At 38.5% G+C, this 21,234-nt stretch overlaps 1 protein-coding gene across 1 annotated transcript in view; it reads right to left on the reverse strand.

Moving 5' to 3' along the window:
• LOC134654172 (S-adenosylmethionine decarboxylase proenzyme) overlaps positions 1-20,780 on the reverse strand; it is a 36,845-nt gene extending 16,065 nt beyond the window's left edge. The window contains exons 1-2 of the mRNA XM_063509618.1: positions 20,421-20,780; positions 19,389-19,475 (exon numbers count right to left, since the gene is read on the reverse strand). Coding sequence (XP_063365688.1) covers positions 19,389-19,475; positions 20,421-20,545 — 212 coding nt within the window. The 5' untranslated portion in view covers positions 20,546-20,780. The remainder of the gene's footprint in view (positions 1-19,388; positions 19,476-20,420) is intronic.
• Between the last annotated feature and the right edge of the window lie 454 nt (positions 20,781-21,234).

Here is a 21,234-nt window from a genome sequence, read left to right on the forward strand (position 1 = left end):
CAACACGGAGCAGTAAATCGACAAAGGCCTTTACTGTCAATCGTGCGACGCGACGGAACCCGACGATTACTGTTGGGACGGCGGCGACGGTTTTTTGCATGTTATTCGCCATGACCACAACAAACCGGGTTTTCGTTCCAATGCCTTAGGTCCACTTGCACCATTCTACTACCCCGGGGTTAACCGGTTAAAACCTGGAGTTACCAAGGTTGCCAGTACAATTTGATACTGCGTTAACAGTTTAACCGCTTAACCCCGGGTTACTGGGATGGTGCAAGTGGGCATTATTCAGGTATTCGGGGAGAGTCGAACGCTTCTTTGGTGTCCGACCGAAGTTTCGGTTTTGGCATAAAAATCGTGTTTCGGTCGGTTCGGTTGCAACCAAAAACTGCCGAAATTTGTATTTTTGGTAATGTCCGACCGAAGTTTCGGCAGATTTCATCATAAAAATCACATTTTGCGGACGTAGGTTCGGTTTTCGCCAAAACTAGAGCAAAATATGCAGACAAACGACTTATCTTATCCTATGAGACCAACTCCGCCAATCACCATTTTTTTTTACAAAATTAAGGAAACTACCAAAAGATTTTGGGATTTGGTTGGTCAAACTCGAAGTTGTACAGTTTGACCAATATGTTCACTTTTAGAGTACGTACAGACTGTAAGAGTAGGAAAAAGGACCCCATGCATGTTCTCTTTTTACGAATTGTTACCTACGTTGAGGACTCATTAGTTAAATTGAGTTGCTCAAACTCGCCTAGACGCCTGGATGATAGCTACACAAAGATGTTTATATTATATTAGGATAAGTGCTGAAATTGGTCTAGATCTCTCTATGCCTAGACTTCAATAGGTTAATGAACAGCTCGACGCAACTGGGATTTAGTGCTTCAAACTTGTTTAGTATGACTCAATGAGATTCATAGTTCCGTTGCTTTAGGCACAAGATAAGATTTTCTATTCAATGTGTAGCTAGTGAGCTTTGACGTCACTTATTCTGTAGATGAGTAGTGTAGACTAGACTACTTAGACTAGAATCAAATCGAGTTAAGTTAAGACTACAGTGGATCATCGCTTTTCCATATACAAACGTAGTTAGTCCCATATTTTCCTCTCTGGACCTGATAGAAAACCCCTTCGTTTTACGTTACGATTTGTCAAAGTATATAAGAGCTCGCTGACAGACAGACGTATTGACGGACAGCGGAGGCTAACACAGCTCCGTTTAGCATTGGCATGCCTACGTCGGGTACAGAACCCCAAAATACTAAGATACCAATTAAGCAAATACGTGGAATCGTATACGTATCCGCCATTTTAGTTATTTACACGCCAAGATATGAACGTATATCGCTTAGGTAGTCTATATGGTGACAAATCAAATGTAATCAATACCCATCATCTACCTGTATGCACTTGCAGCGGTGCAGCGCGCAGGCGCGCCGTCCTTGACCTTACACCCAGGTAGGGGGGATAAATAATGGCTCTCGTGAGTTCGATGTTGGCGAGTTTGCGGGTTTTCGGTCTTCATTTCGTTTGTTGATGCAGTAAAATTAGTCAATGATGTTTAGTTTAAACATTTATTCAGTAAGGCTTTTTTAACGATCTGTAAGTTCGTCTGAATTAACATCAATGGCGCTTCAATTCTGGCATTTAAATAATTGCTTTATTGATACAACGAAATGCAATGGGGACCTAAGTCATGGTCGTTCAGTAGGGAGTACAAAAGGCTGGCCGCAATGCCGCGCTGGGTGGCAATACGCGAAATTAAAATTTTTTATGGGACGATATCCCTTCGCGCCTACATTTTTCAAATTTGCCGCCTTTTTCTACCGTCAAGATCTGCCCTAGTAGCACGGTCGCATTTTTATCGTTTATCACCATGCCTGTCACGTTCTAACAAGCATGTAAGTGCGAAAGTGACGGGCATAGTGATAGTCGATAAAAATGGAACCGTGCTGAGCCCGCTGTTGACCAAGTATATTTTATCGTAATAAATAACATTCCGCGTTCATATTGGTAAGGAATTGAATTCCTCTTAAAAATAATCTCCACTGAGGAGTCAGTAGAGTGGAGACTCTACTGCTTCAGAACAAGAATGGCCTTTTACAGAATTTCGACATATCTTCGTAAAGTCGATGAAATTAAAATAATGAATTATTTTTTTCTAAGTTACTAAGTACCTACGCTGAGGATATAAAATATTACAACGGTCCATACTCTATTCGTAGTACAAAGTACCCAAAATAAATTTCAGGGCCGTGAATAATAAAATAACTGAAAGCGAAAGCGTTGGCGTTAACATTCCGAATTTCCGTAGTGAGGTCAAACTATAAATTATTGGATACTTTGTTTGGCGACAGACTTTTATTATACGAGGGGCGTTCAAAATATTCTCGGTATTGATATCTTACGACCTCTTCTAAAATTTCTTTCGTTACTGGCCGCTAAGGTTTATTCATTGACATTAAAAAAAAGTATAATTCGAACCGAGATGGTCTTTTGTTTTTCTGCAATTGCTGAACAAACATGAACATCATGTGCGAATTGACAATGTTAACTAAATTAGAACATCGATGCGTGATAAAATTCTTGACAAAACAGGGTAAAAATTAAAAAACCATAAAAGAGGAAATGGATTGTGTTTACCGTGAGTCTGCTCCTTCTTTATCTACCATTCAAAAGTGGTCAAGCGAGTTTAAACGCGGAAGGGAGAGTATTGAAGATGACCCTAGACCTGGCCGGCCTGTAGTAGCTACTTCACAAGAAAATATTGATAAAGTGGAAAAACTTATATTGGAAGATGGTCGAGTGAAGGTAAAATCTATAGCACAAGTAACCAATCTCTCTATTGGTACCGTACATGATATTATACATGACCATCTTAATATGTCAAAAGTAAGTGCAAGATGGGTTCCGCGAATGCTGACTCGGCTTCAAAAAGACATGCGTGTAGCTTGTTGTTCCGATTTTATTGACCTGTGCGGTGAAAATCCTGATGAGGTGCTGCAAAGAATAGTTACTGGAGATGAAACCTGGGTTCATCATTATGACCCAGAGAGTAAACAAGAGTCCATGCAGTGGCACATTAAGGGTTCAGCTCATCCCAAGAAGTTCAAGGTCATCCCTTCAGCTGGCAAGGTCATGGCCACGATATTTTGGGATTGTAAAGGAGTATTACTAATCGATTATAAAGAAAAAGGTGTAAATATCACAGGACAGTACTACGCTAACATTCTACGTCAATTAAAGGATGTAATTAAAGAAAAGAGGCGAGGAAAGTTAACCAAAGGTATTCTGCTTCTGCATGACAACGCCCCCGTCCATACTGCTCATATTGCCAAGGCAGCTATTGTTGAATGTGGGTTTAAAACTGTTACTCACCCACCGTATAGTCCGGACTTAGCCCCCAGCGACTTCTTTTTGCTCCCCAATCTTAAAAAGGATCTGCGTGGAAATAAATTTTCTGACGATGAAGCATTGAAGGCGGCAGTGGAGGAGCATTTTTACACGAAAGAAAAAAAATATTTTTACGAGGGATTAAAAAAAATAATTGATCGATCTTTTAAGTGTATGAACATAGGGGGGGAGTATATTGAAAAATAAAAATATCAAACTTTTCGTACTTGTTTGTTTTCATTCTCATACCGAGAATATTTTGAACACCCCTCGTATATGCCTAGTGGCGTAAGAAAAGAACGTTCTGTCTGGGTGGCGCTGAAATACTATTTGCGTAGACAACTATGTGGAACACGAGTATACGCAGCCGTTACATTATGTATGTCGTTTTCAGTCCAAAGTCGGTTTGACGAATTTGTCTAGTTGTCTAAAATTGGCGCTACTGGCATGAAAACTGACCTATATATCGTCAATATAATTAGCGACTGAGGGATATTTAGGCAAAAAACCGCTCATATTATATATGTATACCTTTATACCAATTCTTGCATATTTATTTTTTTATTTATATGTATGAAATTTACTACATGGGGGTTTTTGGGGGCGAAAAATCGATCTAGCTAGGTTTTATCTCTGGGAAAACGCGTATTTTCGAGTTTTTATATGTTTTCCGAGCAAAGCTCGGTCTCCCAGATATTATGTATTATATATAACTTCGTAGAAATAAAAACGAAACGGTGGAAACTACTTAATATTGTTAGAATATCGTGACAATAATAATAATCGTGACGATAACCTAGGCTGATTTGCGTCTAGAAAATGCATCAAACGAAAAGGGTGAACTTTTTTTTATTATTAATAACATTAAGCACAACATTAAGGTTACTGTCGTTACAATCTAAATCTGTGTGGATTCAGACAGGATATTAGGCTGTTTAAGTGAAGAAATGTTTCCATTGAGGTTTCCTTTAAGTAAAAGTTCTTCCTAATCTATTTCGCGAATCCTTAAAATAGGATCCGGCCCACTCATTTCTTTGTTATATTTTTAACGAGGAAATCGATGGGACGTGGGCAAGGACGACTCTCGTCTCGACGAGTGGGTTTGATCAAACATTTGAGCCATGAATACAATTAACCAATAGTGAACCTTGTTGCGACGACATAAGTCTCAGTTTGGACCAAGGATTTTGGGGCAAACATTTATGTTTTGGGCGTGATGTGGGTTCTCAAAAGGAAACTTTGGAAATTAAGTAAACCGGTATTCGGAGAGCAATTTCTTAATGCTAAATACAAACAAGATTCTAAAAATAACCGAATAGAACAGCCGTTTATCAAACGGGAAGTTTATATTTTGTCAAATGAAATGTTTGTCCGTAGATCTGAAATATCTTATACAAGCGTTGCTATTAAGCATTAGATATGAATAGCATGCGTTACTTGAGCCTTGGTCGATTATTGACTAATTAACCCGACTCTGAACGTAAGATTTGACCAGAATACCAGAAATGAAGTAGGTAAAGGCTAGGTGAGATAAACCTAGGATCACGTGTTTTATTAGGCTCAGAATGTAGGTAACCAGGTCATTGGCCGGGTCATTATTGCTGATAAGGCCAGGTACTGACAATGGTCTGATAACAGTGTCTGCTTGATAGCTGCTTACTAAAACCGATGTGAATTCAATATGTGGAAATACTTGTACTATGTGTTTTTATAGCGTACCTACTACTATACTTACAGTACTTACCTATTTTTTGGAGGGACGTGAATCCTGCGAAAAACTAAAAATATAGGTAATGTCTTCAAAAAATAGGATAGGCGAAGATACATGCTGTCGAAAATCGGGCCATATAGAATTGGGGTGTCACCGGGAGGAGGTAGATAGGTACCCAGTGTTGGCATATATCAATCTGAACTAAATCAATCCGGATTGATCAATCGAATTGACGCGTCAATCCGAATTGATCAATTCAACTTGTTCTCAATATGCAACTTGTTTTCCTCGTATTTTGGGTCGGTCTTTGAACCTGTTACCACTCCTCCCCCTAACTCGTATGCCTCTTTTTTAAAATCCAACTGTAATTTAAGTAATGAATCACTGTGTAACGTTTCTATCTCTGCCAATATGATTGAAGAAAAAATTAATAAGTCGCTGGATAAAAATAAGGGCCCGGGGCCAGACGGTATTCCTCCATCTTTTGTTATCTCTTGTGCTAAAGAGCTTAGTTTGCCACTGAGTCTAATATTTAATATGTCCATAAAGACTGGAACTTTTCCAACCGTATGGAAGACTGCCTACATTGTTCCTATTTATAAATCGGGTGATAAGTCGTGTTGCGAAAATTATAGACCCATAAGTATTCTGTCATGTATAGCAAAACTTTTCGAATCTCTAGTCTATATACATCTCTACTATCACTTTAGTACATTATTTTCCGAAAAACAGCACGGTTTTGTTAAAAATAAGTCTACCATAACAAATCTCCTAGAATACAAAAACTTTTTATGTACCAGCTTTGCGAATAGGGGACAGGTCGACTCAATATATACTGACCTTTCCAAGGCCTTCGATAAGGTAGATCATAGTATACTTTGCCATAAGCTTGCGTTTTACGGGATACACGGAAGTTTGTTCAGGTGGATATGTTCTTACTTGAATAAAAGGAGCCAGCTTGTAGCTATCAATGGTTCTATGTCTGCCCCTGTGCCCATTACATCTGGGGTGCCGCAAGGGTCGCATCTGGGGCCATTACTATTTTTAGTTTTTATAAACGATTTGGCAGATAACCTCTCTTGTCCATCACTCTTTTATGCAGACGATCTGAAGGTGTTCACGAAGGTACACAATACTGATGATTGCACTCAGCTCCAAAATGACTTGCATACAATTTCTGATTGGTGTTTTAGTAATCGTATGTTTTTAAATGTTAGTAAATGTTTTATAATATCTTTTTCTAATAAAAAACAGAAACTTTACTATGACTATGAGCTGACCGGTCAGAAACTAGAGCGTAGGGTTGTTGCTAAGGACCTGGGCATTTGGTTCGATGAACAACTTAATTTTAGGTACCACTATGAATATATCACTAAGAAAAGCAACCAAATGCTGGGATTTATCCTTCGTGTTACCAAAGATTTCAAAAAACCGAGCAGTCTTCTCTGCCTATTTCAGAGTCTCGTACGCAGCGTGCTCGAGTATGGTTGCATCGTCTGGTCGCCCCATTACGATGTGCACTCTAACAACATTGAGCGAGTACAGAAAAAATGCCTTAAACTCGTGTCCTATCGCTACAAACCTGATCTCATACGTCATAGTTATGAACAGAGACTACATACACTTTGCATATCCTCCCTTAAATCTCGTCGTTTCTTACATGACTTCTTATTCCTACACAAACTTCTTCATCATAATATTGACTCACCTAGCTTACTATCCCTGGTTACTTTCAATACCCCTCGATTCAGATCCTGTGCTCCTAAGACTTTCGCCCTTCAAGTCTACAAAAATAATACTTCTTTTTATAACCCAATTGTTAGAATGTGTCGTCAGTACAATGATTTAGCATCACAACATAGAGACATCGACATTTTCAACTCACGGCTAGCGGTTTTCAAGAGGCAAGTCGTTAAGGTTCTTGGCCACCATACTACATACTAATAGTAAGCAATTTAACATGTTAAGATCATTTATGTAATTTAATAATTAAGTCGGTATAAAGATATTTTTATTTCTCAAAAAGAATAACAGTAGTAGTTAAGTAGTAGTGTTTTTTTTTATAATTTTAGGATAGTTTTTGCTCGTTATTATTTATTGTTCTTGCTGTGCTCACTTATTTTGGGTGGCATTTCTATACAAAGCCTACCACTTTTATTGTAATCATGTATTGAATGTCGTCTGTAAAGTGTGCCTTATAAATAAAATAAAAATAAAAAATTCGAATAGATTCAATTCTGATTGACGCGTCAATCCGATTGAATCAATTGGAATCAATCGTCAATCTTCAATCAGTAGATTTAAAATTAGTTTCGTCAATCGTCAATTCGAATTGATTTTTTGCCAACACTGTAGGTACCTAATGTACCTATTAAGCAAAAGTAGGTTTATAGCTGTTCATAAAATAAACCTTATCCTAATGGATAACATGTGAAAATGTTATTATTGCGTAATAGATAATAAGTTGATTCAGATACATGTCATTCATATGGTTCGTTATGTGATGCGGAATGCGGAGGGATGAAAGTCATACGACGAGAAAGGTATTACGAATGAATGTGGAGGGAAGTACGAGGAGAGGAAAACCGAGGAAAAGGTAGATGGACTGTGTGAGAGATGATATGAAACGAACGCAAGTGAATGATGAGATGACGGGCGACAGAGAAGTATGGAAGAAAAAGACATGCTGCGCCGACCCCAAGTGAATGGGACAAGGGCAAGCGAATGATGAATCATGATGATGCTTCGGCTATGTATTTTCTGTCGCCGTGAACACCAGAACTTATATGTAGCTTCCGCTGCTGCCTGTACAGTCGCCATCAGATATATCGGAGCGGCCAAGGTGTTCACAAAATCTGAACAAGCACTAACGCCTTGACAATAGAGGCGTACTCCTTTTTGTGAGCACCTTGGCCGCTCCGATATATCTGATGGCGACTGTACTAAATACATTTCGAAAAAATGTCTTCACGTATCAGGGACTATTTCCGACTTTTCCCAACATACTTGAGTGGGAAATAACATAATCGCGCCCATGGTTTCTAACGGTTGGTATTAATGGTGTTTGTTTCGTGGTACGAGCTTCGTAGGCAAAAATAGACGGGGAATGTTGATATTATTGTTTTGATAGCTGCTTGGCCTCCTCGGTTATTCTACTTGCCATTATGTAATGATGTATATCTGCGGTCAAGAACTAGCTGTCTAAAGATGATTACTCACTGAGCCTGGGGAAGACGTTCTTCTATCGTAGGTAAGTATGCCATCGTGGCCGTCGCTTATTTCTAACAAGTAGGTAGATACCTGGGCGATTACGGGATTTTCTGGATCGGCTCCATAGTAAACGTTGTTCAGTATAACCTACAAATTCACCTCTCAGAGACAACAAATTCACCCTGTATATTTCTTTTATATAATAATAAACTAACGAACAAACAATCAGCCTGATGGAAAGCAGTCAACGCTGACTATGATCATAAATACATAAGCAATATATCCATACAAAGTGACCCGTTTTTCTCTTGAATTGATCAAGTACCTACATATGTACGGCGGTGCGCATGCGGCGTGATCGTCGCGTGCAGAAATAGATGTGTGACAACATGAGTCACGGGCCGTAGGAAGCTAATAGTTTGTTTACTAGCCATCGATCGATAGGTGCTTATCCTAGGTTCCTACCGATACCAGAGCTATAACCGTGAAAATCGAAGTTCGCAAATTGCGGGCATTTTTCTCTGTCACTCTAATTACGCCTTCATTGGAGTAAAAGAGAAAGATCCCCGCAATTTGCGAAATTTGGTTTTCGCGGTAGCCCTTCAAGATTTTTTGCCGAAACCGAAGTTTCGGTTTTGCTCTAGTTCTGGCCGAAACGGAACCTTCGGGCAAAACCCGTTGAAGCTCAAACCGAAATTTCGGTCTGACACTACCGTAAATTACGATCTTGTACGTTTCAGCAGTGTTTTGGCCTAAACCTAACCTTCAGCCGAAACATGATTTTTATGCCGGAACCGAAACTTCGGTCGGACACTAACTTATCCCAAGTTTTCTTTAAAACAAAGATATAATGAGAGAATGGCTATCTTAAGTATTTACTGGCTTTTAAAGAAATTAGATTTAGGCCCAATTCAAGAAAATATAAGCTTTTTCTGAATCTAGGTAAGGTAACGTTAATAAACGTAATTGCATCTGACTCTAGATTTAAGAACAAGACATCGAAACATTAGTCTCATTTGTCACTTTTATCGTATATGTAGTATAGTATATACATAATAGGACCTTTGAGTTAATATTACTAAAATCATTCGGTCTCAAGTTTATACACTGTTTTATTTCTTCTCAACAATCGATTGCGAGAGACCTCAAAGGCAATTCAGCTATCGGTGCCCGATTAGACGTACTTATAGCATTGAACCGAGTCATGTAAAGTCAGTCACCCGGGCGGCCATTGGAGATAGGGGCTGATAAGAGCAAATCTTGAGGAAGTAATACTTCGTCGAAGCTTCTGGATTTATATTGCCCTATATATATAGTTTGCCAAAGGACTGTCTCATTTCAAACAGACAGAGAGAATCATACTATCTTTGTCTTACACTAGTACTAGCACCCATAGTATTTTTTTTGTTCTTATTTACTGACAAATTGGTTTGACCAACCATATATATATTTTTAGATTGTAAAGTAATAGACTGGCCGCGTCGGCCTAGCCACATAGAAATAAAAAAGCTCTTTTAAGCTTACTTATTTCTACGACTTCGTCCCAATTAACTCCGGAAAGTAAAGGTACCTAAGTTTTTATTATATTTAGGGGTGAATCCCTAATAGGGTAGGTAGGTAGTTGATTATGATTAGGTCATAGTTCACTTCATATTATGATAAGAACATTGCCCGATTTGTGGCTTGCTTAGGTAGTAGCGAACTCAACTGAAAATTAGGTCATAAGATTTGATTTGATTACACTGTGCATTGATGAACAATACCATTAAAAAAACTGCAAAGGCTAAATAAGCATGTATAGTCCATCCAATCCATTCATCAACTTTTTACGACATAGGATGAAACAGTTATACCGATCAGGAATGTTGCGAATATCCGCATCCGCAACCGCGGAACTTCCGCATTATTTTCAACATCCGCATCTGCATCCGCATCCGCATAAAATCAATGCGGAGTTTAATGCGGATGCGGATGTGGAACAGGTCGGTAGAGGAACGTCTTAGCATCGGCGTAAGTGCTAGACTGCTAGGTAATTTAGTCATTAGCCAAAAACCTATTAGAAATGAGCAGTCATGCGTTAATGGGACTTAATGTACAGGTCCGACTCGCACATGGCCGGTTTTTTGAAATAAAAATTACTAAAATGTAATATTTGACGTTTTTTTATGTACCTATGCCTTTAAAAATCCGCATCCGCGTCCGCGGATGTCAAAAAATCGGCATCCGCAACATCCCTGAATTACCGATCTACCAGTAGGTAGGTAGCCAGTGCAAATTTATCGCCACAACCTCAAATTCCCGCGCGAATACCTAGAACCCAGCTTAACCACTAGGTAATGTAAGATCGATCGATACGCATGTGTTAGGTATATACGGCATGGCGACCCGACATATAATATCCGTATAATATTTAGGCATATAAACCGGCTCGGCTGCGAGGCAACCCTCCCCTTCGTGGTTCACTTGACACGTTTACTACACATAAAATAGTCGTTATGTACACATCTGCGGCGGCGATAGCATGTAACTAAGCGATCAATAGGTAAAAGTCATCATCATCACAATACTTAAGAGCCTGGCTCTTGTCGGTGGAGTAATCGCCATTCCGTTCTTCTCTCTGCCACTGTTTTGAGCTCCTGATACGTCACTACGTTGATTTTCTTGGGGTAAAAGTCGTTAATAGGAAAATATTAGTCGTATTTAAAGTCTGTAGTATTTAAAATCTGGCTGGAAGGAATAGGGTTCATTGCACCCGGATTTTTATGCTTCAAAATAAGCTAGGTTAAGAAAATTCCTGTAATTTTAATGTCGTCTCAAGGACGTCTGGGTACTAAACTACATCAAACGTCCCGTAAAAAATGTTCCAAGTTAAAATTTCCTTTAAGAAAAGTTGTAATAGAATCAACAGCGCATGGAAATGGTGTAGTTAAACCAACAAACAGAACGAGGCTGAGATAATAATTAAGAACGGACTGAAATATGTTCCAGACATCAATCACTACTTCATCACTCTTATCTTGCTTGACGTAACTTGACGTAATTTTAGCGAAAGCAATGAAAATGGGTACATTTTTTAAGTCTATAATATTATACTATACACTAGCTTACTTTAACTTGCTATTGAATTACACCAAGAGTCGCCTCATCTAGTCTTCAAAAATACTCGTAACGTTTAAATTATTTAGATCGATCATATCAACAATTACAGCTTCTGAAATATTGAAACCAGTCGACTGATCTTTCTTTGGTGGAGTATTCTAAATGTAATAACGGGTTATGAGTTAGATCTGGATTTGTTATGGATATGCCTGAGAGATTCAAACGTAGCGTTTCTGGCTGAAAAAGTCGAAACAAACCAGATCAAATTCATGAATGCGCTTTCGGGACTTTGTAATGTATTACCTACTTGTTTTATGCGATAAAGTGTTTTAATAACGATTGCTGCATTTATCTTTACAACTTTTTTAATATAGATTAATTTCTAGTTTTCAATATATCTGAACACTTAATGCGTCATTATTTCGGATAAACAACATTTTCATGGAAAGGCCTTGGAAGGAGGTGGATTTGCGCCAAAACTCTTCTGTATAAAATAAATCAGAATTTGGCAAAGACTTGTTTAAAAAAAGTGCAGACAGCCAGACATTGAAAATATGTACAATTGTACAGTAAATGCCATACAAACATTATAAAAATAAAAAAGTTGTTGTCAAATTTACAAAGCACAGAGTACAATGCCACTGATATAATATATGAAATGAAACAATGAATGTTTTTTGAATCAACATAACATTGAAAATGGAAGCCGATCTTTAAATATTAATGTGAATAGTGATAATGTAAAAGTGATTGCACGCGTGTAAAAATAGAACGTTATCAAAAAACAATCATACGAGCATTAACTTCGCTGAATTATGAATCACTACAGCTTGCAGTCATATTTTTGGACACGATAAAATGCGTTACAGTGAAGTAAATAAACATTAGAATAGATGGCGTAACTCTTTAAAGCACATAATATATATGGAGGTCGAATGATAATTTTCGGAGCTTTCCCTTTTTAAAACAGCTGATAGCGACCTCTAATATAATCAAGACGGAAAAACGTACCAACTACGTCTCTGAAAGATCGTAATAAGTATTACCTCAAAGCAACAATTAATCACTTTAGCTTCACGTGAAAAGTGTGAAAACTGGATGTTCAACAATTCAACCTCATATGAACTTGGCAAAATCTTTAGAACATCATTCTTTCATTGTCAATAAATAATACCATGAAAACATTCAATAGTACATTTCAGGCGGAGATATGCCGCATACGGCTTTCACTCTTGGCAGAATGCCTGCTACGTCATCGAATGCGTCTGGCGACGTCGACGTAGCAAATTACGTAAACAGGTGACCGGTAACATGTAAGAATTAGCCAGTGCCAAAGGATATACTATAAAGTAGTAGTATGATATGGTATTTTGGTATTTCCTGCTTGTCTAGCCCTATTTTAAAACCCGTGTATCTTTATCCCAACAAAAATATAAATGTGAAATGAGAGCCAAGTTCAATATTAAGAATAAGTATGTGTCGTTGTTGACTCGCCGACAAAAGAATTGAGATCTATATGGATGCCAAGTTCTGTGCTGTGTAGAAAATCCTGAAATTATAAAGGATTTGTCTTGGCTAGGTCATCTGGAAGTGGGTTAGGTTTTTGATCTATACATATGTCAGTCAGTCACAAAAATGCCGGTTTTTAATTTATCAATAACTGTTTGAGCTATGTTTATGAAATTTTGTATTTTGTACAAGCTAAGGGACTTGAATACATGTGCCAAATTTCATGTGTGTAGGTTAAGTAGGTTTCAAGTTGTGAAGGGGTCAAAAGTAGCTCGAAATGGTTCGTGTAATATTACACACGGTTGCTGCGTCGCCAGTTCTTTTTTCTTTGAACTTGGCTGGACAATATTTAACTTTATTTAAGGTACTTCTTTACTTTAAGCATAAATGCTACTTTAGTTTTAAACTAGTCTAGTTTAGTTACGTCGTATTGACTACGTATTAGACTGTTTCAATATTTATGTGACAACGGTTTCGGGATCAAAAACACTATTCGAGTATTTTTAAATCTAGATTTGCGTTCGTTGGCATAGCGTCTATTTTTTTTAAATATGATCCGCAACAAACGACAGTTATAATTAATAATCCAACATAAGCGTCTAGAATATAATTGGCGTTAAACCTTAAGATGCCCTTGGTGATTTTGTAATGATTCCGATTTCGAAGCATTTTATCACAATTTGGCAATTTAGGAAGATGATAATGTTTATCGATGACCCTGCCCCGCTTGACGCTTGCATGGCAACACGCTATCGATTAATGAGTGACGTCACATCATTACCATGCGTAGTTTACTATTGGCGATAACGATAACCTATAGTTTACGATAGCCTTGGAGGCACAGACGGGGATGCGCGTGTCAAGAACCAATGTACTTAATTGGAAGGCATTAACTCGCTTATGTCGCTTTAGCTGTGGAAAATAAACTTCATGAGTAACTATATTACTTAAATCATGAGTAACTATTGTGGAAAATTATTTAAATTGGGTATGAGTGCGCTTTATCTGGTAACATAGCGGGAACTTTGAACTCGGGAACTGAACTCTTTACATTTCATCGTTGTTCGATTTCGATGTACACATTTCTGCTTATTGTTCGTTTCCTAGGGATACCACACTTTAGTTTGCTTTACATTGCTACTGACATATCTAGCTTGACAGACTATAACTCTTAAAGCAAACTACTTTGCCAAAAGGCAATTTAGGCAAAAAGGCTTAGTTTATAAGGTTGAAATTAACACACCATAACATTTACACCAACGTGATTAGCAACAGTTGTCATCTAAATATTTTAAGTTAACTTTTACGTTTTGCAAAATACCCACTTAAACATCATTATAGGAATGATTACCTTAGTTACTATTAGTTAATAGTTAATACATAGTTATAATATGTATTTAATATTAGTTTTTATTTTATAGATAAAATAGTGAGTACCTACTAATGTAAACTGCTCTTTTGATGCTCTTGTAATTTAAGATAAATACTTGTATTTTATGTAATTTTTCTCATTAAGCGAAATGTAAATTTCTTTGAGAAATAAAGTTCTTTAAACCTAATTTAGAGCAATTCTACCCTTGGACAATTTATTGTATTACATCTGTAACTTTCAAATGGCTACAAGAAGGTCAAGAGGCAATTGTCGGGGTCACTTGATCAATAAATCACTTGATTGAGACGAACATAATCTCTAATGGCTCCTCTACACGATGGGCCATCATACTGGCTCACTAAGATGGGCCAGCGTGTAGAGGGTAGTGGTGTCAGATGGCCTATGGCGAGGCGGGATGGTGGTGGGACATGGCCACGTTGTCGGTTTTCGTCCGCACATCAAAGGTAGTGGGCCAGCGATGGTGCGTACGCATGTGGCTCATTCTATAGTGCGTGCTCTCAACCATCGCATGGCCATCTCGCTGGTCCAGCGCTGGGCCATCGTGTAGAGAAGCCATAACCATAGCATGGCGCTCTCGCTGGTCTAGCGCCGAGCCATCGTGTAGAGGCCATAAGGGGCCAAATCGTCTTACTAAAGGATACCGATGTTGTTTATTGTTTAAGTAGTACATAGAATAGAACAGCTTTATTGCGCACATGTTATGATGATATTTCGTGAAACAAAAACGACCCTTGTCATCGGGCCCGTCGCGTCGTCGGCTTCCGAGCGCAAGTGCCCGGCGGCCGTGTGGATCAAATAAACCTTAATGGATGACTAATAGAATTATGTAATTTCAAAGGAAGGTTTATGTTTATGCAAGGATGTAACCATAATAGGGATCGGGTATATCACATACAACAATCAAACAATCTCTGACAGACGCGGAGGTGATACCATAATTGTTCCGTTTAACCAATTTGGTACGGATAATAAATGTCTCTCTATTGCATCCGCCACGTAAAGTACCTACTTTAGTCTGTCTTATCCCTTTTTTTTTTTTTTTTTTTTTTTTTGATGACCCAGGGGGAATCCCTTATGGATCCCACTGGCCCGGGAGAAGCCCTGTGGGTATGTCCGACTTCCACGGACTAAACCCCCTGGGGTGTTCCGCCGCGCGCTTTGTAGGCGGGGTTTCGGGAACTCTATTGTAGACCTCCGATACCCCGTCGGCGATGCTCTTGCGAGCTCACCATATGGGGCTGCTCTAGCAGCTTACTCCGCTGAAGACACCTCGGAACACTTGAGGGTCTTCCAGCTCGAAACCTCTTCAGGCGAGTGATGGAACTCCCGACCCATCACCCGCAGGTTCCCGTTAAGGCGGCATTAGCCTTGCTGCGAAGGCTCTTCTCCGCCTACCTGGCCTCCTTCGGCGCTGAGGGAGCGAGTTCGCGTCGTCCTCGCGCGATCGTTCTGCGGCTTCCTTTTGTGTCAGAACGGTGACGCTAAAGGAAGCCACTGCCGCCCATGCCTCTTCACTGCTAATCATTCGGCGTATTAGCGCCGGCAGTGAGAGGTCTCCTCCTACAGCCGCGGACAGGGCAGCGCGAGGCTCCGCCCACGCAGGGCATATCTCGCGTGTGTGTTGTGCCGTGTCCACGGCTCTTCCATCACAATGGTGGCACGCTGTCGTCGGCTCTCTTCCCACCCTCTCACACAGGTACCAGCCGAAGCAGCCGTGCCCCGTCAGGAGCTGTGTGAGGTGGAAGGAGGGTGCACCGTGCTTGCGTTCGACCCATTCTTTCAGAACAGGCCGAACAGCGGCCACCAGGTCCCGGCTAGCTCCCGGGATCTCCAGACGCTCCGACCATTTTTCATACAGCACTTCTCGTGCTTCTTCCCGCCACAATCCAACTCAATTGCCAGTTATCTAAATATAATGCTTGCTTAATGGATAAATTGGCGGTTAAAAAAAGATCGGCTGACAGCCGGCAAGTTACTCCGGTATAAACAGTCGCCATCAGATATATGGGACCGGCCAAGGTGCCCAAAAATATCTCAACAGGCACTCTAACGCCTTGACAATAGAGTGCGTGTTCAGATATTTGTGAGCACCTTGGCCGCACCGATATATCTGGTGGCGACTGCACTTACAACAAACAATTTTAACTGATCATCGGTGAGTCGTATGTCTAGTAATAAGGTTTAAAAAGCGTCAATAAACAAGGTGGACAATGGTACACTTATATTGCTATGGCCATGCTAATAAATCCTAGTTGGTTAGATAAATAAATAAATAAATAAATAAATGCAGAATACTGAATTCGCAAACCTTCATTTGGTGTAAAAAGATAACCTTGAACTAAATATTATTACAACATGTTTTTGTTACGACTTACGTAACAAGTCAGGCTGAACCGATTACTAATATGTCTTTAAGGCCCACTTGCACCATTCCACTAATCCGGGTTAACCAGTTAAACTTAGAATTACCATGGTTACCAGTACAATTTGACACTGGGTTAACGGTTTAACCGCTTAACCCCAGGTTAGTGGGATGGTGCAAGTGGGACTAATAATTTTTAGTATTTTATGCAACCGTTGTTTAAGAGAGGTCAAAAAAGGCGAGTGGCGTGAGTAAAAATCTGAGGCGAAGCCGAAAATTGTTAATAAAGACGCCACGAGTATTTTTTGACTCAGTTAAACAACGTTGCATACAATACTTTTTCTACGACCAAGCACTTACTTTTAAATAAAATTGTAAATTTAACAAATATTTTTAATTCAAGAAGTACCTAGCAAAAATGGAGGGTACGGGCGGGAAAAGAATGAATGAATTAATGAAATTTAAAAAAAAAACATGTCTATGGTTCACTTATTTGTCAGAGATGACATAATAAGGTTGGCAACACTGTATTTCATTCGATATTTTTTAAGTGGTCATTACACGAAGTATCGTAAAATCGCCAAAACGATACTGCGTGTATGCACAAATTCTTTTTTGGGGAATAGACTAAAGACTTGTCTTGACAACTATAAGGTAGGGTTTTAAAGGTGTGTGCACGACCCTTTAAATGACAAATAAAAGTACGGGAGTAGAAAAAAATATTAAAACGATCATACAATCGCATTATGGTTTTTTTAATTTAGTTACAGTTTCACGGTCTTGTTGTACCGATAAGTGTTAAATTTGCCATGAAAACGTTGTTATTCTATAAAAAAATACTATGAAATAATCCTCTCATATTATATGAATTATAAACAATTTTAAAAAATCAGGCAGAAAAATCATAGGTACATTTACTATTTAATCATAACGATACACGAATGCAATTAAAATGAGTCATTTTAATTGCCCTATTCCTTCCATAGAAGATTTCCACAAGGAAAATAAGTAACAGAATAGCGCGATTTCGCCAACTAAGCCAATCAGAATCAGAATACGCCTGACAGTTATCTACTCATAGAAAATAGGACTAATTAATTAGTTTCAGATACATAATTAATGCGATTTGCTGCTGCTGCTTTCAATAACATACGTCAATTACGTCATAGACATCCTTATCAAGGCAAATGACTAATTTCGTATGAAAAACGTAGTTAGTATACGTTATTGCTTTAAACCGAAGTTCACGTCCAAAGTTCGTGATACTTATCTAACGTTGACGCGTGCCATTCGTAAGCATCGTTAAATTTGATCGATAGTAGCTTATCTGTATCGGTTATTAAGTTAGTTTGTTTTAGTTAATTGATAATTGAGGATAATGTTGACGTTTGAGCGAAGTGAGGGTTTTTGCAATGCAGATGTGCATTTGTTCGTAGGGTGGATGGATACTCTATCGAACACCGTCTATACAAAACTGACGATCTTTATCATACTGGCCGTGTGTTATGCAACCTCGACACTGGCGGAATCATCAAGCCCTGATGGAGCCATACGAGTAATACACAAAAATTTATTGAGATGTGCATGCATTCCTACTGATAGTATCTTCATACTAACAAGCGATTTCTCATATATAAAATGTGGTTCTATGCTGATAGCAGGGTTCGAAATTATCCAGATAATTATCCGATAAATATCGGATAATTATCCCAGGTATGGATGGTGCTATATCTTTTTTGAATTCATTGATTAGCCAAAATAATGATTGGGGCGTTATTTGCTATATACCTACAAATATAAACTGACCTAATATTATATTGATTTAAACTAACACGATTCTCACTCATACTTTTATAACTACCACGGGACTTGATCGCGTAAGATTTACGTTTATTTACGGCCTGACGTTTCGAACGTGACTTTACGTTCGTGATCACAGGCAGACTGGCGAGGAATTGTATCATCATCAACAACATAAAAATAACGATAATTATCAAGATAACTATCATTGATAAAAGTTAAATGTGATTCCACCCTTATAGCAGATCTAGTATGGAGACATAGGTCACAAAATGATTAATAGATATCACTACTGTATAACTGTGATCGATCACTACTGACTGTAGCAGTATTTTGCAGATTTATCTGAGATTTGAAGAGGGGTAGCTGCCCCCTTAACAGTTTGTAAATCAATTTTATATATATTTTTATAAATTCTGTGTAATTTGACACATCACATGAGATAAGCAGATCCCTTCGAGTGGAACTTTCATAGTCCTTATCTTGTTGATGTTGGATGTGATTACTCATACTCTACTCATGGTAATACATTTGGATCAATAAAGACAACTGATATGTTATGTATAGAGTTAACACTTGGAATATTAGTTAAAATAGTAGTAAGCTACCAAATTCAGTTTTTTATTGAAGTCTTTGGCTAACAAAGAAATTCGAATTTTAATTTTATGATCAAAAAACCTTAATCTTTGGTACCTATGAAGACAAGAACTAACATTCATTCTGTAAAATTAGGTGGTAAACCCTATAAGACGACTTGTTTAAAAAAAAAACCCTAGTCACTTAAAATAAATTGAAAATAGAGTCTGTGCTGAAAGAGAAGAGTCGTGAAATGTATGGGATCCAATACATTCTACGACTCTTCTCTTTCCGTACAGACTCTAACGCTGAATTACAATAACACTAACCTGAGGACATAGGCGTCGACTTGCTCGCTCTGTGTGAAAGAGATGATCTCGCACCGCACAATCTTGAGCACATTCTCCCATTGTTGGCTGCAGGAAAAACACCACAGATAAGTTACATGCTAGTTAAAAAAGTAGGTATACCTAACCTCCTAAGACCCCGTACAAATTTTTGTACATATTCCAAAAAATATTTTGAACTTTCATTGAGTAACTAAGGGTTCCAAATTCAAAAACAAAACAAATCCTTCTGGGTCTCAGGAGGATAGATATAGATCAGACTGAGATTGTGGTCAAATGCTTTTCCAATAAAAATAAAAAATTCTGATGTCATGATGCAAATTGTTAATCTTAGAATAACCTATGTTTTAATTTTATGAAATTTGCTTGATTCACATGGGCAAAATCTGGTTTTCAGAAGACAAGGAGTGAAAATTATAGTAAAGTAATAAGAAAAAGAACAGTAATTAATTTGATCTCTTTGTAGATTGTTATTTACAGAGTGGATGTGTATCAAAAATTAACCTATATACCTAATTGTTTCAACAATATGTATAGGTTAAGTCAATAAATTAGGCAATTGGAAACATGTATTCTAACTACCAAGTCTCATTATAAATCTAACTCTGCTAATCTAAATACAACTCACAGCTTGTTTATAAATAACGAGAGAGCATCTGTTAGGGTTCTAATCAGAAGAAAATATTTTCGAACATCGCGGCACCGGCGGTGGTGGCCATTGGCCAACGGGGCGACCAACTGCCGCGTCCGGCAACAGCTGATTCCAGAACGTTCCACAACTCATTTTTTTTCAAACGTACTCGCCTAGTAGCAGAATACATTAAAAAAACTCCAAGCGGAAAACTTCTCTCGCAACTTAACGAACAAGTTGCTGTTAAGATCAAACTATTCCGCCGGCTATGAACAAGTAATAAAATGCCGGTAACCTATAAGTACTAACAATTTAAACACACCCATAAAGTTAACAGAAGTTTTATTTCAACATTTCCCATTTTATTGCTAAGTGAAACTTACCGTGTAATTTTTCTCAAATCCGCATTTTTAGCCGGTGTAAACCAAATTTCTATTAGCTTCTCAACACCTTCAAAGAATTGATCATTATTAATTTGATTACTTGATATTATTTCCTTTTCAGCCATAGCGACAGATATTCCCTTTGTTTTTGTTATATAGAGAATTTTATTCCCACTGGGTTTTGACTAGACGACTTCGGGCACAACCACAAAGAAGAAATGTCGGAAGTTGACTGACTGAACGAAACAAAATTATTGGCAAAATGCAGGTTAAAGAGGAGACGGAGCACGAACTTCTCTTTCTACAGAACGAGCGAGTCGGCGCGCGGCGCGGGTGCGTTCGGAAAACCGACAGATGCTTCTCTTCTTTATATAGCCTAGCTAGTCTATGGTGGGGATTTGATCATGATTTGATAACAGAGTAAAATTAAGTTATTGTTTAAAACGCTAAAAATATTATATGTAAAATTATGATACCCAAAAAAAAAAGAAAATTAAATGATTCATAGTTTAAGTTGTGGTTAATATACAAATATTTAAATATCTTTATCCTGGCGTTTTTGATAATATCTCAAATAAGTTGAAAGGCTTCAATTCCAATAGTCGATTTAGACTCTCGCGCGAGCCACGAGACGAGCCGCGAGCCGAGCCACGAGACGAGTGTAAGCGGTGGGCTCGCGGCTCGTCTCGTGACTCGCAAGCTCGTCGAGCTAATATAATTTAAACACTAACGGCACGGCATAAGGTTTATAACCGAATGACAAGCCGAACGCGAGTGTAAACGGCGACTCGCGTCTCGTGGCGCGGCTCGTCTC

Source organism: Cydia amplana, chromosome 14 (assembly GCF_948474715.1).
Source record: "Cydia amplana chromosome 14, ilCydAmpl1.1, whole genome shotgun sequence".
Lineage (NCBI taxonomy): Eukaryota > Metazoa > Arthropoda > Insecta > Lepidoptera > Tortricidae > Cydia > Cydia amplana.